We start from the raw sequence: 16,802 nt of genomic DNA, 5'->3' as shown, positions 1-16,802 counted from the left end.
GAAACTGGGAAATGAGAGCAATTAATCTCTGCAGTTGTGTGCAGGCAGGAGGGACTATTTGTTGCCTGACAGGCCGCTCTCAGGACTGGAAACAAAGTAGGTTGTTTGTGTCTTTTTATGTCCTCGTCCTAGTTTGCTTTAGGACAAGAGCATTTACCTCATGACGCTTATTTTTGAACTTCATACTGGAGGCAGTGTTCACATTCCACTCAGTCTTTTACAGGACCAAGAAGGGAGAATTAGTCAGCTGTTCTTTGTTTTTATTTCCCCGACTCTTGAAAAGGATCCAGGCTTGCTCCTGAGGTTTTTCATCTGGATTGGTCTGAATAAAACAGATTTTTCTTGCAACTGAAACCCCTTTATTTGCAAAAGGTTATGATAACCAGAAGAAGCCAAGCTCCCCCAGTTTTTGTTTGGGATGGGCAGTGGAACCGGCTTCCTGCGGTCATGTTCACATTAAAGGAGGCTCACAGGACACTTATTTAAAATCAAAAAAGTGAAAGCTGTCATGTTTGTGCCTTAGTGTAGCATGCCAGGATGCTGTTGCTAAGATGATGCCTGCTGATTCTGGCATAAATAGTGATTTGAGCAGGCCCTACCCTAAGGAGTTGAGTCCCAATCCTTTCTCCCTTGTATAGGAACAAATCAATTATTCTAAGGAGGCGGTGTTGTCTCTCGGTGCTGTTGTGTTGCTTTTTGAAAACGTTTTGTAAGTTAGTCCTTAAGTGGGATAATTGCTTTCAGCATTTGCAAGTTAAATGAAGAAAGCTCTAATTAGATTTTATAAAGTGGCTTAGCATGTTGAGAAGGCTTTTCATAAAGTATACTGTGTATTCACTTGGCGTTGCACAATTGAATTTCGTGTAGCACTGACGAAACCTAAAAATCCTATTTGGCCCTGGGTGCTTAAAGGATTGAAAGCCTGCCTTAAGTGCTCCTGGCCATACAGCCTCTCTTCCTTTCCCCACCATCCCACCCTGACCAGGGCGTTTATCTGTGTTGTAGAGACTGGAGGAGTTGCATCAACACCAACCTGTTTGAGGAAGAGCCTTGGAGCTGGGCATAAAGCTTGGTGTTTTGTGTCGCTTCCAAACAGGACCCTGCACATGCTGTTTAATCTGTTTTAGCTGTTTACTGTGCTGTGCTGATTGTCTGGTGGGGCTGGGTGGCACAGAGCCACTTTGTTCAGGTCAGTCCTGGCTCTGTGCGGGCACTTACCGAATCCCACACAAACCCAACAGTGCCTGTGCTTAGCAGTTTTTGGTATTGTTTGGTGTCCTGTAGGTTAGAAATGTGATATGCTAATGCTTTCCCCTTGCCATCACAGCCTTGGCAGCAGCTGAGGTACTGGCCAAAGCAGCCTGACACACTGCTTGCCATCTGAATAAGGACTTAGTCCAGTCACAAGCCCCTTTCACGTGTGGTTTCTGCAGTGTGTGTGCCAGGAGCTTTCTGATGAGAATTGGAAGGAGTCCCCAGAGCCAGTGTTTGTTCAGGTCATTTGGGTGCTGTTGCTGGGTTTGACTTTGAGAGTCTTATGGAAGATAGGCTCTGTCTGAGAAGTGGCACCTCTACTACCTCAGTCAGTCAGGTGATGAAGCTTCATCTGCAAAAATGTGGATTCCACGTGTAACAGCTTAGAAGAAACCAGATCTAAAGTACTTAATTATAAAATTACAGAATTGTTTGGTTGGGATGGTCCTTGAAGACCCTCTTGTCTCACCCCCCTGCCGTGGACAAGGACACCTTCCACTAAGCCAGGTTGCTGAGAGCCCCATCCAGCCTGGCCCCATCTTGAACACTTCCAGAGATGAAGAGTTTTGCACGGATTTGTTATGCTTTCAGACGATCACAGAAATAATTTGTCAAAACTGTGACTTGGTTATAAGGTCTGAATTGGAAGAAGGGCATAGGGATCTCTAGTAAGATCCACTCAGCCTGGGACATTAATTAATGGATCATGACCAGCCTATATTCTGGCAGAGGGACAAAAGGTTGTTCTTTTGCCCTCTAGCCATGCTTGATCTTCAACCTTCAACACTGGGTTAGAGAGTCATCTCTGTCATGGTCGGTTTTTCTCACTCATTGCTTTTAAAGGGTCAGATTCTTTCAACACTTGTGGAATCAACAAACTTTCTCATTTGAATTTACTGGATTGCTGTGTCCATGACAAGTTGTGGCACTATGTTTTTTGTGTGAACAACAGGCTGCTGTTGTAACCACATGGAGCACACGGCTTTGGATGAGCATTCGCAGCCACCCACGGGCACTTGATTCATCACATGTGCCTCAAAGCGTTTTACTCTTTTGTAGTGTCTTTGTAAATGGACTTTGTGTCCCTCTTTGAAGTGCTTATGAACTGCAAGGGCTGCCATGGTCAAGCTGAACTCAGAGGTGGACACAGATTTAAACATTTCCCCTTTTCTTCCTTAAATGTCAAACCAGCGTGTATCACTGTTAATGGAGTTACTGATTTTGGTAAACATATAGGCTAAGAAAGAAACTTTGGCAGGTTCCTTGTGATCGTGTGAGTGGTGTGCAGGCAGAACTCCAGTTTTTTTTGAGAACAGATTTCAAATTGGATGAAGTTTCCTGTATTACAAGAGATAGTTCATGCTATGGCAGGTTCTGCAGTTTGGTGGAGCTGAAGGTTTGGAGTGAACTTGAGGTGATGAAGATTGTCTGTAGAAATGAAATGTTAACCTTAACTGCTCTTTAAGAAAGCAGATACTACTTTGTTAGATGTGGCCAGGACGTAGTTAAAGAAAAAAGGCATTTTTCCTGAACTCTTTTCTCATTTTTAAATAGTCTTAGGAAATCTGTATGTTGCATATTTAGTGTAACAACTGTGCTGTTGGTGCCAGTGCCTTGAAATGGGTATTGAGTTGTGAAGTGTCTCAGCCTTGTATCTGTGCTCAGACAAATTTTGGTTGATTATGTAGCTTTTCGTGACAAGGCAGATCTGGAAATGGCCAAATAGGAGATTTACTCCTGAAAGTGCCAAAGACATTATATGAACAAATTTGGGAAGATTAAATTTAGTCCACATAGTGGTGAGAGATTGAGGGGATGATTCTTAAATTGTCCAATTCCATTAAAAAGGTGCAGTGACCTGCCAGAGGAGAGGGTCAGGAAGCACAGGTGGGTCCTCACATCTCACCTGCACGGGGGCTGTGCCAAGGCAAATAGGTGCTCATTGGTAGGGGACTGGTGCCATATCCCTCAGTGTCCCAGCTCCATGGCTTGGGATGGACTTTGCACACTGGGGTGATTTATTTGTCATCCAGGGGCTGCCTTTGTGAGAGCACAGATTGGTGCTTCTCCTGCAAAGGAACTCCCCCATGTGTTTGGAACAGGGTCCTCTGCAAGGTACTGGTTTTGTATTTTTCTAGGAACAAAATAAATTGTGTTGTTGCCTTCTGTGTCATCTTCCTTCATGTAACCAAAGGCAGTCAATGAGCTTTTGCTGCATTTCAGGATTTTATGCTAATGTTTCACTGCTATCAGTACTTTTTTTTTTTATTTTTCAGAAAATAAAATTATCTTAATTACCCTGAAGTAACTAATCCTCAAAGCTATAATCACTGCCTACATAATGCTTCATATTTACAAAATATGAACAATTCAGTTCACCTCTTCATGTGGTCTTTTGAGTTAGTGTAAACAGTTTCCTGGAACCATTGCTTAATCAAGAAATTGAATTCTGTAACATGAATAGTAAAGGCTTTTGACAACAAAGATGTAATGCTTCCTTTCTTGTTTTATTCAATTTAATGATGTGCATTCCATTAGTGTTTTTTAAAATTCCACTTTAAATTTCAGTAGAATTCAAGTGAAAGGGTACAATTATGAAGATTTTTTCATAAGGCAATACTTGGTAGCACACAGAGCAACTGTTTATTATTAAACTGTGATTATTTGGTATGATATGTCTACTCTTCTTTAAGTCTTCAATAACGATTTTAAAGATTTGCTATATCCATGCCTACTTGCCTGTTACTTACTTTTGAATGTTTTTTAATGGATTTTTTGGTATAGAATCCCAGAATGGTTTGGGTTGGACGGGACCTTAAAGATCATCCCATTCCAGCACCCTGTCATGGGCAGGGACACCTTCCACTATCCCAGGGTGCTCCAAGCCCTGCCCTGCCTGGCCTTGGACACTTCCAGGGATCCAGGGGCAGCCACAGCTTCTCTGGGCACCCTCACAGGGAAGAATTTCTTCCCAATATCTAATTTAAATCTGTGCTCTGTCGGTGGGATGTCATTCTCTGTGTCCTGTCACCCAGCTGTGACTACAAAATAAACTACAGTATTGATCTACAGTCTTGATGTTTTTCTTTTGTCTGATATTTTGGACATAAGACTTTGCAGACTGTGATTTCTAGTGTTTTAGTGTACCAGAACATCACTCTCATGCTTCAAGAAAAAGTGTATGAAGTGTATCTCATCTTAAAATGAGATTTGGGAAGCAGAAAGGAAACTGCCCAGATGACTGCAGTCATCATTGTAATGTCATTAAATAAATTACTCCATGATTTAATTTGAGCACTCCTGGATGGCTTAAGCCCATAATAATTTGACATGGGGCACTCTCTGTGTTTCTCTTGAAGATCATAACTCAGGGCAGTTTTGTTTACCGTGGGAAACTTTCTTTCAGATGGAGGCTGGGAGGGCCATATCTATTTGTGAAGGACAGGGAGTGCTTTTGTTACCTTCCCAGAGCCATTACGGGATATGATTGCTTGGGGGAGTGTCTGCTTATGATCTGTTAGAAAACAGCCTATTAATAAAACAGAGGTTCTTGTAATAGAGCACTTCTTAATCTTCTTCCTGTGTAGTTATTTATAGGTTGTGACATCTTAATTTGCCTCTCATGTGCATCGACTTCTGTTATTTTAAAAGATCAAGTAGTTTTCACACGCCTCTGAGAATCACTTCTGGGAGAAACTGTCTGTTTTCTAAGGAATCTGACAAAAAAGGTTCCAATCATAAGTTTGTTGTGACAAGTGCATTAAGGTTTTTGCTGGTGTCTTTCTAAAGGACAGAAGTTATGGGATGTGCTCTTGCAGTTATTTCTGTATTAATCCCGTATTTGATTACAAGCAGATTTTCCTGAATTCCCCTAGGATTTCTAGTTGCTGCTAATACTTACTTTCCCTTAGCGACCTACCTGGAGCAATATTAAATCCACTGCTCTCTTCATTTTTGTGGTCTTTTGCTTTCTCAGAGTGGTCCCAGTGCCAGGTCCTGTCACAAGATGTGCATTGACATCCAGCGACGGCAGATCTACACCCTGGGGCGGTACCTGGATTCCTCCGTGAGGAACAGCAAGTCCCTGAAAAGTGACTTCTACCGCTACGACATCGACACCAACACCTGGATGCTGCTGAGCGAGGACACCGCAGCAGATGGAGGCCCCAAGCTGGTGTTTGATCATCAGGTCAGCCACACTCATCCTCCTCCTGCAAATTCTCTGTGTTTAAAAGTCAGTTTTGATTGTAGTCTCTATGATTTCGAGGTGCTGTACCAGGTAACAGAGCAGGGGTGAAGAGGATATGATCTGCACTCCGTTAAATCCTAATAGCATTGCTGCTCAATGCCACTGGCTGCTGGTTCTCCAATCAAACAGAGTCAGAAGAATCATAAGAACCTTTGCAAAGAAATGCATTTTATTAAGACACATTTTATTAAAGCTCAAAGCACAGTTCATCTGGTTTTAATCAGTCTCCTTGAGCTGGGTTTGCAGATCTGCCTTGCCTGGAGGGCCTTGGGGAGCAACTTGCAAAGCTGTGTGTGGTACCTTTGGAAGAATACTCTAAGCAAGCTGCTGGAATGAGACCAACACAGGAGCAGGATTCTTTCCAAATTGGTTACCTTTAAAAATTGTAGAATGTGCTTTCTTTGGAGAGCTTGAAACACCTTAGAGGAATGGCTACTAATCCTTCAAAAAGTCACATCTCTCCATGTGTTCAAATTGAAAACAACTTTACTTACGTTGTGTTCAGTGGCTTTTGTTTACTTGAAAAAGGTATTTTGTTCTCAATTGATTTTCTTTTTATGAAGCATCGCCAAGAAACAGCACATCAGGACTAATTTTTAAAGCAGCCCAAGATCAGCTTTTATTGGTACTGGCTGTTTTGTAACCAAAGCTGTTGTTTGCCAGCACAATGTGCCTTTCTGCTGACACCGAAAATTAAAGATATGCCATGTCTGCAGAACAAAAGCCAATCAGTCTTTCTGTTCTATTAATAACCAATGCCAGTCTCCCAGGTGTTGGGAAAGAGGCACAAGGAAATTGTCAGCTGGCAAGGCTACTCTGGGTACCTTGCTTGCCTCTTGAAATGATTCCTTTTTTCCAAGTTCTGTCTCAGGGAAGAAGGGCCTCACTGACTTCTGTCAATCTGCAGCTCTCCCTCTTCTCTCCCTCAGCATCTCCCTCAGGTTTTTATTTAACCTTCAGAAATGTGCTGCACTAGAAGTGTTTTGTGTAGGCTTTGCTGAGTAGCATCTCTGTCTTACTGTAATCTTGTCTGTTTGTTGGTTTGGTTTTTTTTTTCCCCACCCTCTCTGGTATTTTGTAACCCTCTGCTTTGCACTTTGTCTGAAAACATCACCTGGAGTCAGGGGGTTTGGTTTGATTTGTGCTGCAGTGCTTCTCATGTGTGCCATAACCTCAGTTTAGGTTTGGAGATTAAACATATTTCTGCTGCACTCCCATGAGGAATCTTTGGCCGAGTTATGCCCCCACTCTGTGTTCCAGCAATGGGGGTAGCAGTAAATGTGTGCTGGGGATGGAATCTCAGTGACAAATCACAGGCTGATTTTTGCATCAGTTCATTGGTGGGCGGTGAATCAGCAGTGATTTTGAATTTCTCCCTTGCACAGCCGTTGCCAGAGGTGATACTCTATTAACTCTGGCTATGAGGATGTAGCTTGAAAAGATCCCCATGGATTTTTTTCTGTGGAACCTATGGAGAAGAAACCTGTGAATCCTCGTGAAAAACCCTCAAGTACTTTTCCCAGTGGGTTTTTTAGGTGATGAAGGGTACATTGATTCTATTCTTTTGCATATTAGATGGCATATAGAAATTAAACTTGGGTTTTAAATTTCTTTTATGAGATGAAGACCTGACAACCATGAAGATGTGTGTCTTTTTCTGTTTGTTGGAGGCTCAGGAGCTGTGCAGAGCTTTGTCTCAGCTTAGTAGAGGCTGTCTTGCTTGTAGGAGAGGGGTGTTTAATGTTAGATCTCAGAGTGTTCAGGTCTTACCTTGCTTACCTTGCCGGCTTAAAACTGCTTCCCTGCTTCTTGCAGATGTGCATGGATTCTGAAAAACACATGATTTACACATTTGGAGGCCGAATTCTGACCTGCAATGGCAGTGTGGACGACAGCAGAGCCAGTGAGCCCCAGTTCAGTGGCTTGTTTGCTTTCGACTGCCAGTGCCAGACGTGGAAACTTCTGAGGGAGGATTCCTGCAACGCCGGACCCGAGGATATCCAGTCCCGGATAGGACACTGCATGTTGTTCCATTCTGTAAGTATCCACACCCTACTTTGATTTATGATGGCTGACTTTAATGAGAACATCTGGTTTTGTTTTTTCTTGCAAATTTTGTGCTCTTTAATCTCCTTAGTGATGTGTTGTCTCAGTTAATTCAATGTTTGCTGACATTTTGATGCTGCTTTGGTAAATGCAGGAGGTGCTAATTCAAGTTTTGGAGCTTTCATTTCATGGAGCTTTTCCAGCTGAATAAAATTTAAAGTAAAAATCAAGGTGAATTTAAGAGTTGGTATTAATGGAATAATAGTAAATAGACCCAAAGACTGGTTCATTTTGACCTAAAAATTAATTCTTTTTAAGTTAGTAGAGCAATTTAGAAGCTTCTGGTGTGGTAGATACTCTGTGTTGTTACTGGAATGGGATTTAATGGGTATGTATTGAGTTGCACAGGCCTCAGAGCCTTTGGTGCTGGAGCATCCAGCTGCTCTTTGTTGTCCTGGGCAGCTGCAAACAGCTGTAAACAGCTGGGATTATGAGCACTCCATCCAGAGCCTCATGACGAAGCAGAAGGGTGGGGGTGAGGTGTATGTAGCATTTTACTTTATGTTGAGTATTAAAAACCACCTTCCATTGCCTTTCCAGTTGTGTTCATCAACCACATGTGTATTTAAGAGAACTAAAGAGAATTAAAATTAATGTTTCGACATTTAAATATTTACCAATACCATAAACTCAAAACCCACCAATTTGAAGGAATTGCTGATTTTATTTCTCTTACCCTTTCAAGTGAAAGATCAGAATTTTTACAGTGAATACTGGGCTTTCTGAGCTTTCCATTTTATTTTTGTTTTGAATGGTTCTTTAAAATCTGGTGGAAAAACATATTGCCACACAAAATTCTGCATGAGGTCTTGAGGATCTTTCAAGTAGGTGTCCGTGATAAATGGAAGAATACAGGTTTCTGTAAGCACAGGTCATGGAAGTTTAAGTCCTTTTCTGTTTTCTCAGCCATTTGAAAGAAAAATAATCTGCCTCTTACGGACTTTCCACTTGGCAGACTTGAAAGAAGCAATAAACCTGTTATTCTTGGCTTGCTCCTTGCCATTTGCCTTTACTGAATTTATTAGTATGCTGGTACCTGTATTTCTCCTATAATCTGTCTTTTGTTCCTGTTGTGTTTTTAACCATGATTTTTTGATGGATTTTGGAGATGGGGCCTGTTAATTCTTTAATAATAAACTTGAAAGATGAGCTGCTGCTTTAATGTTCTGAAGTTAAAGCTGGATGAGGCAGGGCTGCATTAGTTACCTGTGCACAATTATGTTAAACTTAGTAGAGACATCTCTGTTCCTCCTTGATTCATTAATGGCTGCCCCTGGATCCCTGGAAGTGTTCCAGGCTAGGTTGGATGGGACTCAGAGCAACCTGGGATAGTGGATTGGAACTGGATGGGCTTTAATGTCCCTTCCAACCCAAACTACTTAAGATTCTATGATAACTATTTCTGTTAATGATCACAGTTGATCAACATACTGTCTTGAACTTGTAAAGACTTTTTCTCTCCCTCATTCCAGAAAAATCGCTGCTTATATGTATTCGGTGGCCAGAGATCAAAGACTTATTTGAACGACTTCTTCAGTTATGATGTGGACAGTGACCATGTGGACATTATCTCAGATGGCACGAAGAAAGATTCAGGGATGGGTAAGAGGATAACTACATAATAATTTCATAATTTTTCATTTCTTTGGTGCAAATGAGAAATCCACCATGAAATACTGTGAAAGGGGAAATGTGTAGGTGAAAGGCCTGGTTCAACCTGTGGGATCAGGTTGGCATCTTTAACTAACCCTCCATACCCAGGTAAACTCCACACTAAACAGATTAATCTTATACCAGCTCTTCTGTCCTTTCTGTCATCTGACACTCTCCATCTTGAGCACAATACAAATAATTGATGCATGAAACCACACAGCACCTCAAAAGAAAAAAAAACGAACAGCAAAATAAGAACTAAGACTACTTCTTCTGGAAACTCTATCAAAGATGAAAAAAAAAGCTGAAAAAAACCCTTCAGACCTGGAAAGGAGAAAGTAAATTCTTATTTTTCTGATTTTCACCAAGTGAAAATTACCATGAGATGATCTGCAGAAAGGCAGGAAGGGCGCTCAGAGGTAGAGAACTGGAGTACAGGGACAGAAGTTATTTGACCAGAAAGATGAGACCAAGCTGTTGTCCTGTTATATTTGTAATAAATATCAGAAAGGAGCAAAAAAAAATGGAAGAGGAGGGAGAGGGCTTCAGTTCTGTGTAATTCAGAGCACTAGAGCTACATATCCTGTGTGTAGTTCTGTATGACAGAAGTCTTTAAAAACACCCAGAAGGCCTGTGACACAACCATAAAGAACTGATTTCATGCCTTTTCTCCTCAAATGACAGAGAAAAATGTTCCTTTCTTCCTGAAAAGCATTTCTGCATGTATAAGCACATCAATTTCCTGTTAAAATACCCTGCTCTTCATCCAACAAGTCAGAATTTGAAATTTGAGTTGCACTGTGTACCACTATGGGACAGAAGTTACAAGAATTTCTCAGGTTTTGTATATTCAGTCCTGATCTCTCCTTCCAGTTACTAAAAACCTCAGGAAGGTAATTAATCTTGATTTTAGGCTGCCCTCCTCCTCTTGATCAGGCTTGGCTTTTAGCAAGTAATTTTGCTAAACTTTTGAAGTGAATTATTGGTGGTGATGAGTTATTGTTTGCTCATTAATTTAGTTATGCCAATAAGAGAGAAAAGTACCCAAGCTCTAATTCTCTGGAGTCATTTATTTACTCAAGTGCTTCCAAGAAAGAACCAGCTCATACTGTTGACAGTCTCCTTTATTCAGGTGTGCATTGCCTGATGCTGCTCTGCACACACCCACGCTCCCTTTGTTGTCCTTAGAGCTTTTAAAGGATTGATTTTTTTTTTTTCCCTCCAGGAAATTAGTAACATTCTGCCATTTTGATCTTTTCAAAGATCGTGTCTTCATAGCCAGAAGCTTGAAAACATGTGGCTTTAAGCTGACACCTTTGTCTACTTTAGATTTAAAGGTACTGAGTTTGTCAGGACACTGAGCTCTGCTTTTCATACATGAACTGCAATGTTCAGTGAAGTAAATGAGAAATTAAGTAAATTTTTAGCCCTTTTCCCCATTCCCACAGGCCCTGAAGTGATGAATAGAAGAATTTTTTATTTTTATTTTTTTTTTTAATAAGAAAATGACTCACTGGAAATAATTCACAAGTAGATTTTTTTGGTTTACTGTTCTCCTGTGTGTGGAAAGTAAACAAACAGATTTGAACGTTTCCATTGCTTTTGAAAGAAAATGCTGGGATAATTTGCATTTTAACAGGAAGAGAACAAAATGCTTATTACATTCAGACAGCAAATGTTGACAGCACTGTTTTCACCCCAAAAAAGCAAGTCTTTATTGTGCTCTTGTTAGGTAGTGATACACCATTTTGATCTGTCTGAACAAAGTGATTGCCTGCCTGGTCGCTTGAAGTTTTAAGCTGCTCAGTGTGATGAGTCAAGTTGAGGATGCCTGACCTAAATGTTCCTATAAAGTCCCATGATTACATTTTGTTCCTGGCTCGCATGTGGCATTCAGTTCTATTCTTAGTTGAGCTATTTTGATTTTTACCCTTTCTAAAAGAACTTAATTGTGCATTTGTTTAAATATCTTGTGGAGTAGGGAGATTTTTTAAAAAAGTAGTGAAGTGGATAATAAGGATTATCAGTAACACAGAGTTGTTGCACTGCTTTAAAACCATGGTAATGATATGTTGGTTTTGCTGCTCTCATCTTCTGAGATATTTGTGCTGTTCAGCGTTTCTTTGCTTTTGTTTTTGCCTCTGATGTTGATCCTATGACCGACTCCTTGGATGGCTGATGTGTTTGGGAATGATGGGTGATAAGTATCACTTAAATTTTCTTAACTTGAAGTAGAAGACATAATTTTAGCAGATTTAGACATGCAACTGTGGTGATGTGTTGGGTGTGAAGGAGGACAACAGAGGTGCAAATTAGAGGAATTTTAGTTCTATTGAACAGAGTTTGTATTTGGAGGAGAGGCAGAAATGTTTATGTTGATGGACACACTTTTAGAGCAGTTTTATATTTTAATTGCTTTAAAGAAGCACATAAACAACACTCAAGCAACAAACTCCCCCCAAGGAGACAAAAATAGTGTGTATCTGAAGCATACAGGTGGTCTGGAGGTGCCACCAGTCCCAGGTGTCCCCAAGGGCTGGACTGGGAGCTTTCCTGAGTCCCTTAGTGCACAATCCATGACTAATCATGGGCAGTCATTCCAGCTCTGAGGGAGCTCGTGGCAACACTTGTGGTCAAGGTTCCTGTGATAATCCCCTCTGGCCCTGACTCAGGTGGTGTGTCAGAGCTGCTCAGAGGGAGAATTCCTTGGGCAAGAGGATGTGCAGAGCATCTTACATCTCTTGGCACTGAGTAACTTCCAAAGTCAAACGTGAGCAAGCCCTAAAAGTTCTTGTGGTTTGTTGTAGTGGTCAGGTGGTTCTTAAGGGCAGCCTACAGATGGTTTTTGAAGCTCCCAGTGAAGCTCCCAGGTCTCTTGTTGAGCAGGTGCCCATTTCACATACAGAACTGTGCACCTGATGGATGGGGAATTTCATGGATAAGTACCACGGACAGAGGCAACACAGCCCAGCCCAGGAAACAAGGCAAAGTCAGAAAAACATGAATCAAAATAGATAGTACAGCTGGCTCAGCATGGCTGGCAGCCAGCTCAGACAGGCAGCCTCAAGATGCCATTTTCATCACCTCTTAGTGACACCAGGCATGTTGTGCCTGTGTTCAGGTAAGGTCTTGCTCAGTGGCCAGCACATTCCCTTGCCGTGGAAGCATTTTGTTTTGTGAGGGACCTTAGGTGCTTTTTATCTTGTGATCTGCTTCTTAGAACTAATCCCCAAATCCTTTCCCCTACCTGTGAAGGTGAGGAGGGGGACAGGTAGTCACCAGATCCTAGGGATGCCTTGCAGAGCTGCCATAGATCAGAATTCCATTCACATTTATTGACCGGTCATTTTTTTTTCCAAAATCTCAGAGAGACCTGCGTGTTGGGCATTGGATTGTTGCTTTGTCAACATGACAACCAAACTGTTCAGATGGTCTCCTTAGCTGCTCCTTGGCAGACTGCCAGATGCAGTCTCATCAGGAAAAATCCAAGAGGATAATCATTATCTTGCTGTGTCAACAGCTGGGCTGGTGCTATCACTCACCACGACTTGCTCCATTACAGTCTGGGGGAGGTGCTGCTTCCGCTTTATAGGAGCTACAAGGAGTAGCATGGAATAATTTGCAGACCTACCACTTTTTAAATATTAATCCACTGGGAGGTGCCAGGTTCTGGTGAGCAGCAGTATCCATGTGATGCAGTTCTCTCCCAATTTTGTAATCACGAGGTATCAGAAGGAGGGAGGATACTTGTGAATTGCTTGCAGTCTGGCAGTCTGGCAGTCACATGTTCTGAGGGTTTCATAACTCAGGTGGCACTAAAACCCTGTCAGTGAACTTGCTTCCCTTATTTATCCTTCCTGAATTCTTTGGGCATGGTCTGTAGACTATAAATTTATAGAATTGTTTTGCCATTGTTGTGTTTCAAAGTGTGTCGAAAAATTTGTTGTAGTATCCCCTCAGATGTAAGAGACGAGATTTAATTTCCAAAATGCTGTCCAGTATGATGAAACCACATCTGTGTAACCATAAAGTTGACTTCACATTACCCAGAGAAGCTGTGGCTACCCCTGGATCCCTGGAAATGTCCAAGGCCAGGTTGGACGGGGCTTGGAGCAATCTGGGGTAGTGGAAGGTGTCCCTGTCTGTGTCAGGGGGTGGGACTGGATGATCTTTAAGGTGCCTTCCAACCCAAACCACCCTAGAATTCCATGAATTTACATTTTCTGCTTTGCAAGCTCTGTCTCTGCACAAGCTGTTTTCTTGCTTCAATACTGGCAGCAGCCAGGGCTGTGCTTGAAACAACTGTAGCTGTTTGCACGCACAAACCAAAAAATATTCAGCTGGCTGAAATGATCACTGTGATCCCATAAACTCCTGTAAGCAGGGACTGTGGTAGTGGGAACTACCTGTTCCATGATAAGGTGTCTCTTTGGAGAAAACCTTTTCCCATGTGTTGTATTTAAATGGAAATTACACTGTACGGAGCTCCACAGCATCTCCTCAGAGCTTACTTAGGAATTATTGCTTGTTTATGGAACTGGCTGCGAACTCCAGGCCTGTGTGGATGAATATTGTTTTTAGATACTGAGGCCATAAGCTTTTAATTTTTGCTGTGTAAATGAATGGAAATACTAAGTTCCTGAGCAAGGATTCAGACCTCTACCCTGGGCTGGTCAATGAGATTAAGGGGGAAGAAAACATTCTAGACTAGATGGGAAGAAAACAGTCTTCTAGACTTTTAGGGATTGTGTTGTGTTCAGTGATTTCTCTGAACAGCTTTTCCTCTTCAATAAGTGATGTATTGATGTAGGAGCCAAGTTAATACCACATAGCCACAGACCAGTGTTCAAAACACCCAGGGCTAAGTCCTCAGTCACTGCTTTGTCCTTGGAGCTGTTTGCCCACAGCTGACCCAACAGGTGCCCTGAAAGGTGTGGATTTGGTGGGTGTTTGCTCAAAGCTGATCTTGCATCTCTGTGAAGAAGCACAACTGACGGAACTTGCATGGAGCCTTTCTTCCCACTTCTTTCACCCCTTGGATCTAGTACATTGCAAATAACTGATCTGGAAGTGCTCTGATTCTCACCCCTTGTTATTTGACTTTTTTCTCCCAAGTCCTAAAATTTAAATAGACATGTCCTTAGCAATCAATTATTGTCACTGTTATAGACCCATTTTTACAGGTTCAATTTTGTTGCCAATGCAGAATTAGATTTCCTTCCCAGCGTTATTTTGTTACCTAAATGTCACAAGTATTTTTCCGATGATTCCAGCCTGTGTCCCTCTCTAATACTCTGACCATTCTCGTTTGAATTCTGTCCAGCATTTCCTGCCAGTCTGCTGCACTTGCAGATGATGAACCTCTCTTACCCCCTAGTGGAAGTATTTAAGTGCTGAGGTTTTTATGGAGCCTTTTTGCTCCGTCAAGGATCAGACTTCCTTGGAAAACATCTTGTTGATGTTTCTGTTGGGTTTAAAACATCACAGCCTCTCATGTTCACTATGTAGTATCTTGTCTTACTGTCTATTTATTTTCATGGACTTGTTTATCAAATCTGTGTTATGGGGTTTTTTTTAATGACACTGCATCCAACTTCCTCATTTTGTCCTCCTCTGCAAAAGACCAGATGTCAACTCTTTCTTGCCTAAGGCACTACTTAAATGCAGTTTCTACACAGTTGCTTAGATAGGTCACAGAGTTTATGTAAGTTACTCCTTGTCTTCGGCCCTTAGTAAATCTGGGGATTTATATCTGATACTTTTCTAGTCATTCTGCATTTCAAACAGTCTCAAGAAGAGATTGATTTACAATTGAGGGAAGCCTGAAATTACTTGACTTGAATCTGGGTTTGATTGCAGTTGCTGCAGATGAATTCTATTCTTAATATCAAGAGGAAAAAACCACCAGCACTGAACTTTGGCAGCTTTTCCCTCCTTCATTATTTAAATAATAATTTCAGCTTCAGGAAATCGAGCATAAACGAGATACAAAATTAATTTATTTAACAACATTTCAGGAGGAGGGATGGGACTTCCACAGACAAGTTTCAGATGCTTTGAGTATCAATGGTAATAGAGCAGCTATGTTCCTCATGATTATAATAATTTTCATTTCAATGAGGTATTAGTGCTCTGAAGATTTGCACAGGGTTTCTTTTTTTGTAATATTCCCGGCGTGGTCTCAAATGTTCAAAGCAGCAGATAGGGTTGCAAAGACATTTTCCATGTGCATTAGCATTGCTGATCAAATTTAGATGGCTCTCCTGCCAGAAATGTCTCAAACAGGCCTTGAATTTAATCCTTTTGGGTCAGCAACTTAGTCCCTGACTATGCAAACAAACACATTGCACGATACTTTTCAAAAATTAGCAATTTTTCATCTATAGTCATCTTTCTGTTCTCAATTTCCTTATGAGGCGACTTTCACAGTCTTCATTTGCCTTATTTAAAAACCAAGTTCTTTGTGGTTTGCAGCTAAAACAAAGTGTGTAGTCATTGTTGTGTCAGTGTTACTCCCTTATTTTTTTCTCTTTTCTACCATCCATTTGCTTAAACTGAAATAATTTTCCTTTAAAACTTCATGGCAAAATTGGAGGTCAAACTAGACAGGTTTATGCTGATGAAGGCTCCAAAGCCTCTTCCTCCTGTGAAATCATAAGGAAGGATTTTGTTAAGGGGAGTCTGATAATGAGTTATCCACATATATTCCAGTTTCTATTTAAATTTACATGAGAATTAAACATTGAATTTTTTTTTAAAGAAATGCTTAGTTTTTGTGGTATTCCTGAGTTCTTCGGTAGGAACTAAAATTGTGGATGAACAAATTCTACTCAGAATTTTTTAATTCCTTTATTGCTTTCCTGGCCTAACAAATGAATAGAGTGAAGTGTGAGAATTAAACCAGTTACAGAATGGATTTCCAAAATACCATTTTGTGTATTCCGCAACGGCAATATTAAATGTTTTATTAACTTAGGCCTCGTTTTCTAGGCCGTGGGTGCAATTCAGTTAATTGGAAGGAAGAATTAGCAAAATACAAGAGTTCTGAGAATTTTTCGTGCCAAAATCTTGACCGAAGGCCAGGAACCTTTACCAGCCTTTGTAAACTGACCCAGAAAGAGAAAGGAGACAAACAGGATCTGTAAACAAAGATCACGTGCCCTTCACAAATACATTTTGGAAGGATGGTTGCCTAGGGAAACAGGAAACGGGGAATTACACAACAAACAAAAAGGACTGCCAAACAAATTTGCTGACCTTTTTTTCGGGGAATTATGATGAAAACTATTGGAATCTGCAGGATTTCACCATATTTCTAAATCCAAAGGTGGGACAGAAGAATAGCTTGGTAATTATGCCACAAGTATTCAGAAAATACAAAAAGCTTCTTTGACATCTTTGACCTGCAAGATTGTGAGCTATAGAATTGTGAGGTCATCTTGAATTTTTTGGAGTTTCCCAGCTTTTGCAATTAAGCTTTCTGGAATCAATGCTTCCTTTTACAGATGAGATAATTGCAAAATCACTCCATTCATATTTT

General features: G+C 41.1%; 1 protein-coding gene across 15 annotated transcripts in view; it reads left to right on the top strand.

Annotated features, from left to right (window-relative positions):
* The window catches only part of MKLN1 (muskelin 1), a 108,748-nt gene that overhangs the window by 60,533 nt on the left and 31,413 nt on the right, over positions 1 to 16,802 (top strand). For all 15 annotated transcript variants that reach the window (XR_015286046.1, XR_015286047.1, XM_086886388.1 and 12 more), the window contains 3 exons: positions 5,231 to 5,443; positions 7,319 to 7,540; positions 9,082 to 9,211. Coding sequence is in view for 13 of the 15 variants with exons in the window: in XM_086886388.1 (XP_086742514.1) it covers positions 5,231 to 5,443; positions 7,319 to 7,540; positions 9,082 to 9,211 (565 nt within the window). In the remaining 2 variants the exon portion in view is untranslated. The remainder of the gene's footprint in view (positions 1 to 5,230; positions 5,444 to 7,318; positions 7,541 to 9,081; positions 9,212 to 16,802) is intronic.

This window comes from Cyanistes caeruleus, chromosome 4 (assembly GCF_971803275.1).
Source record: "Cyanistes caeruleus chromosome 4, bCyaCae1.hap1.1, whole genome shotgun sequence".
NCBI classification, from domain to species: domain Eukaryota; kingdom Metazoa; phylum Chordata; class Aves; order Passeriformes; family Paridae; genus Cyanistes; species Cyanistes caeruleus.
This window is presented reverse-complemented; position numbering and strand designations above follow the sequence as displayed.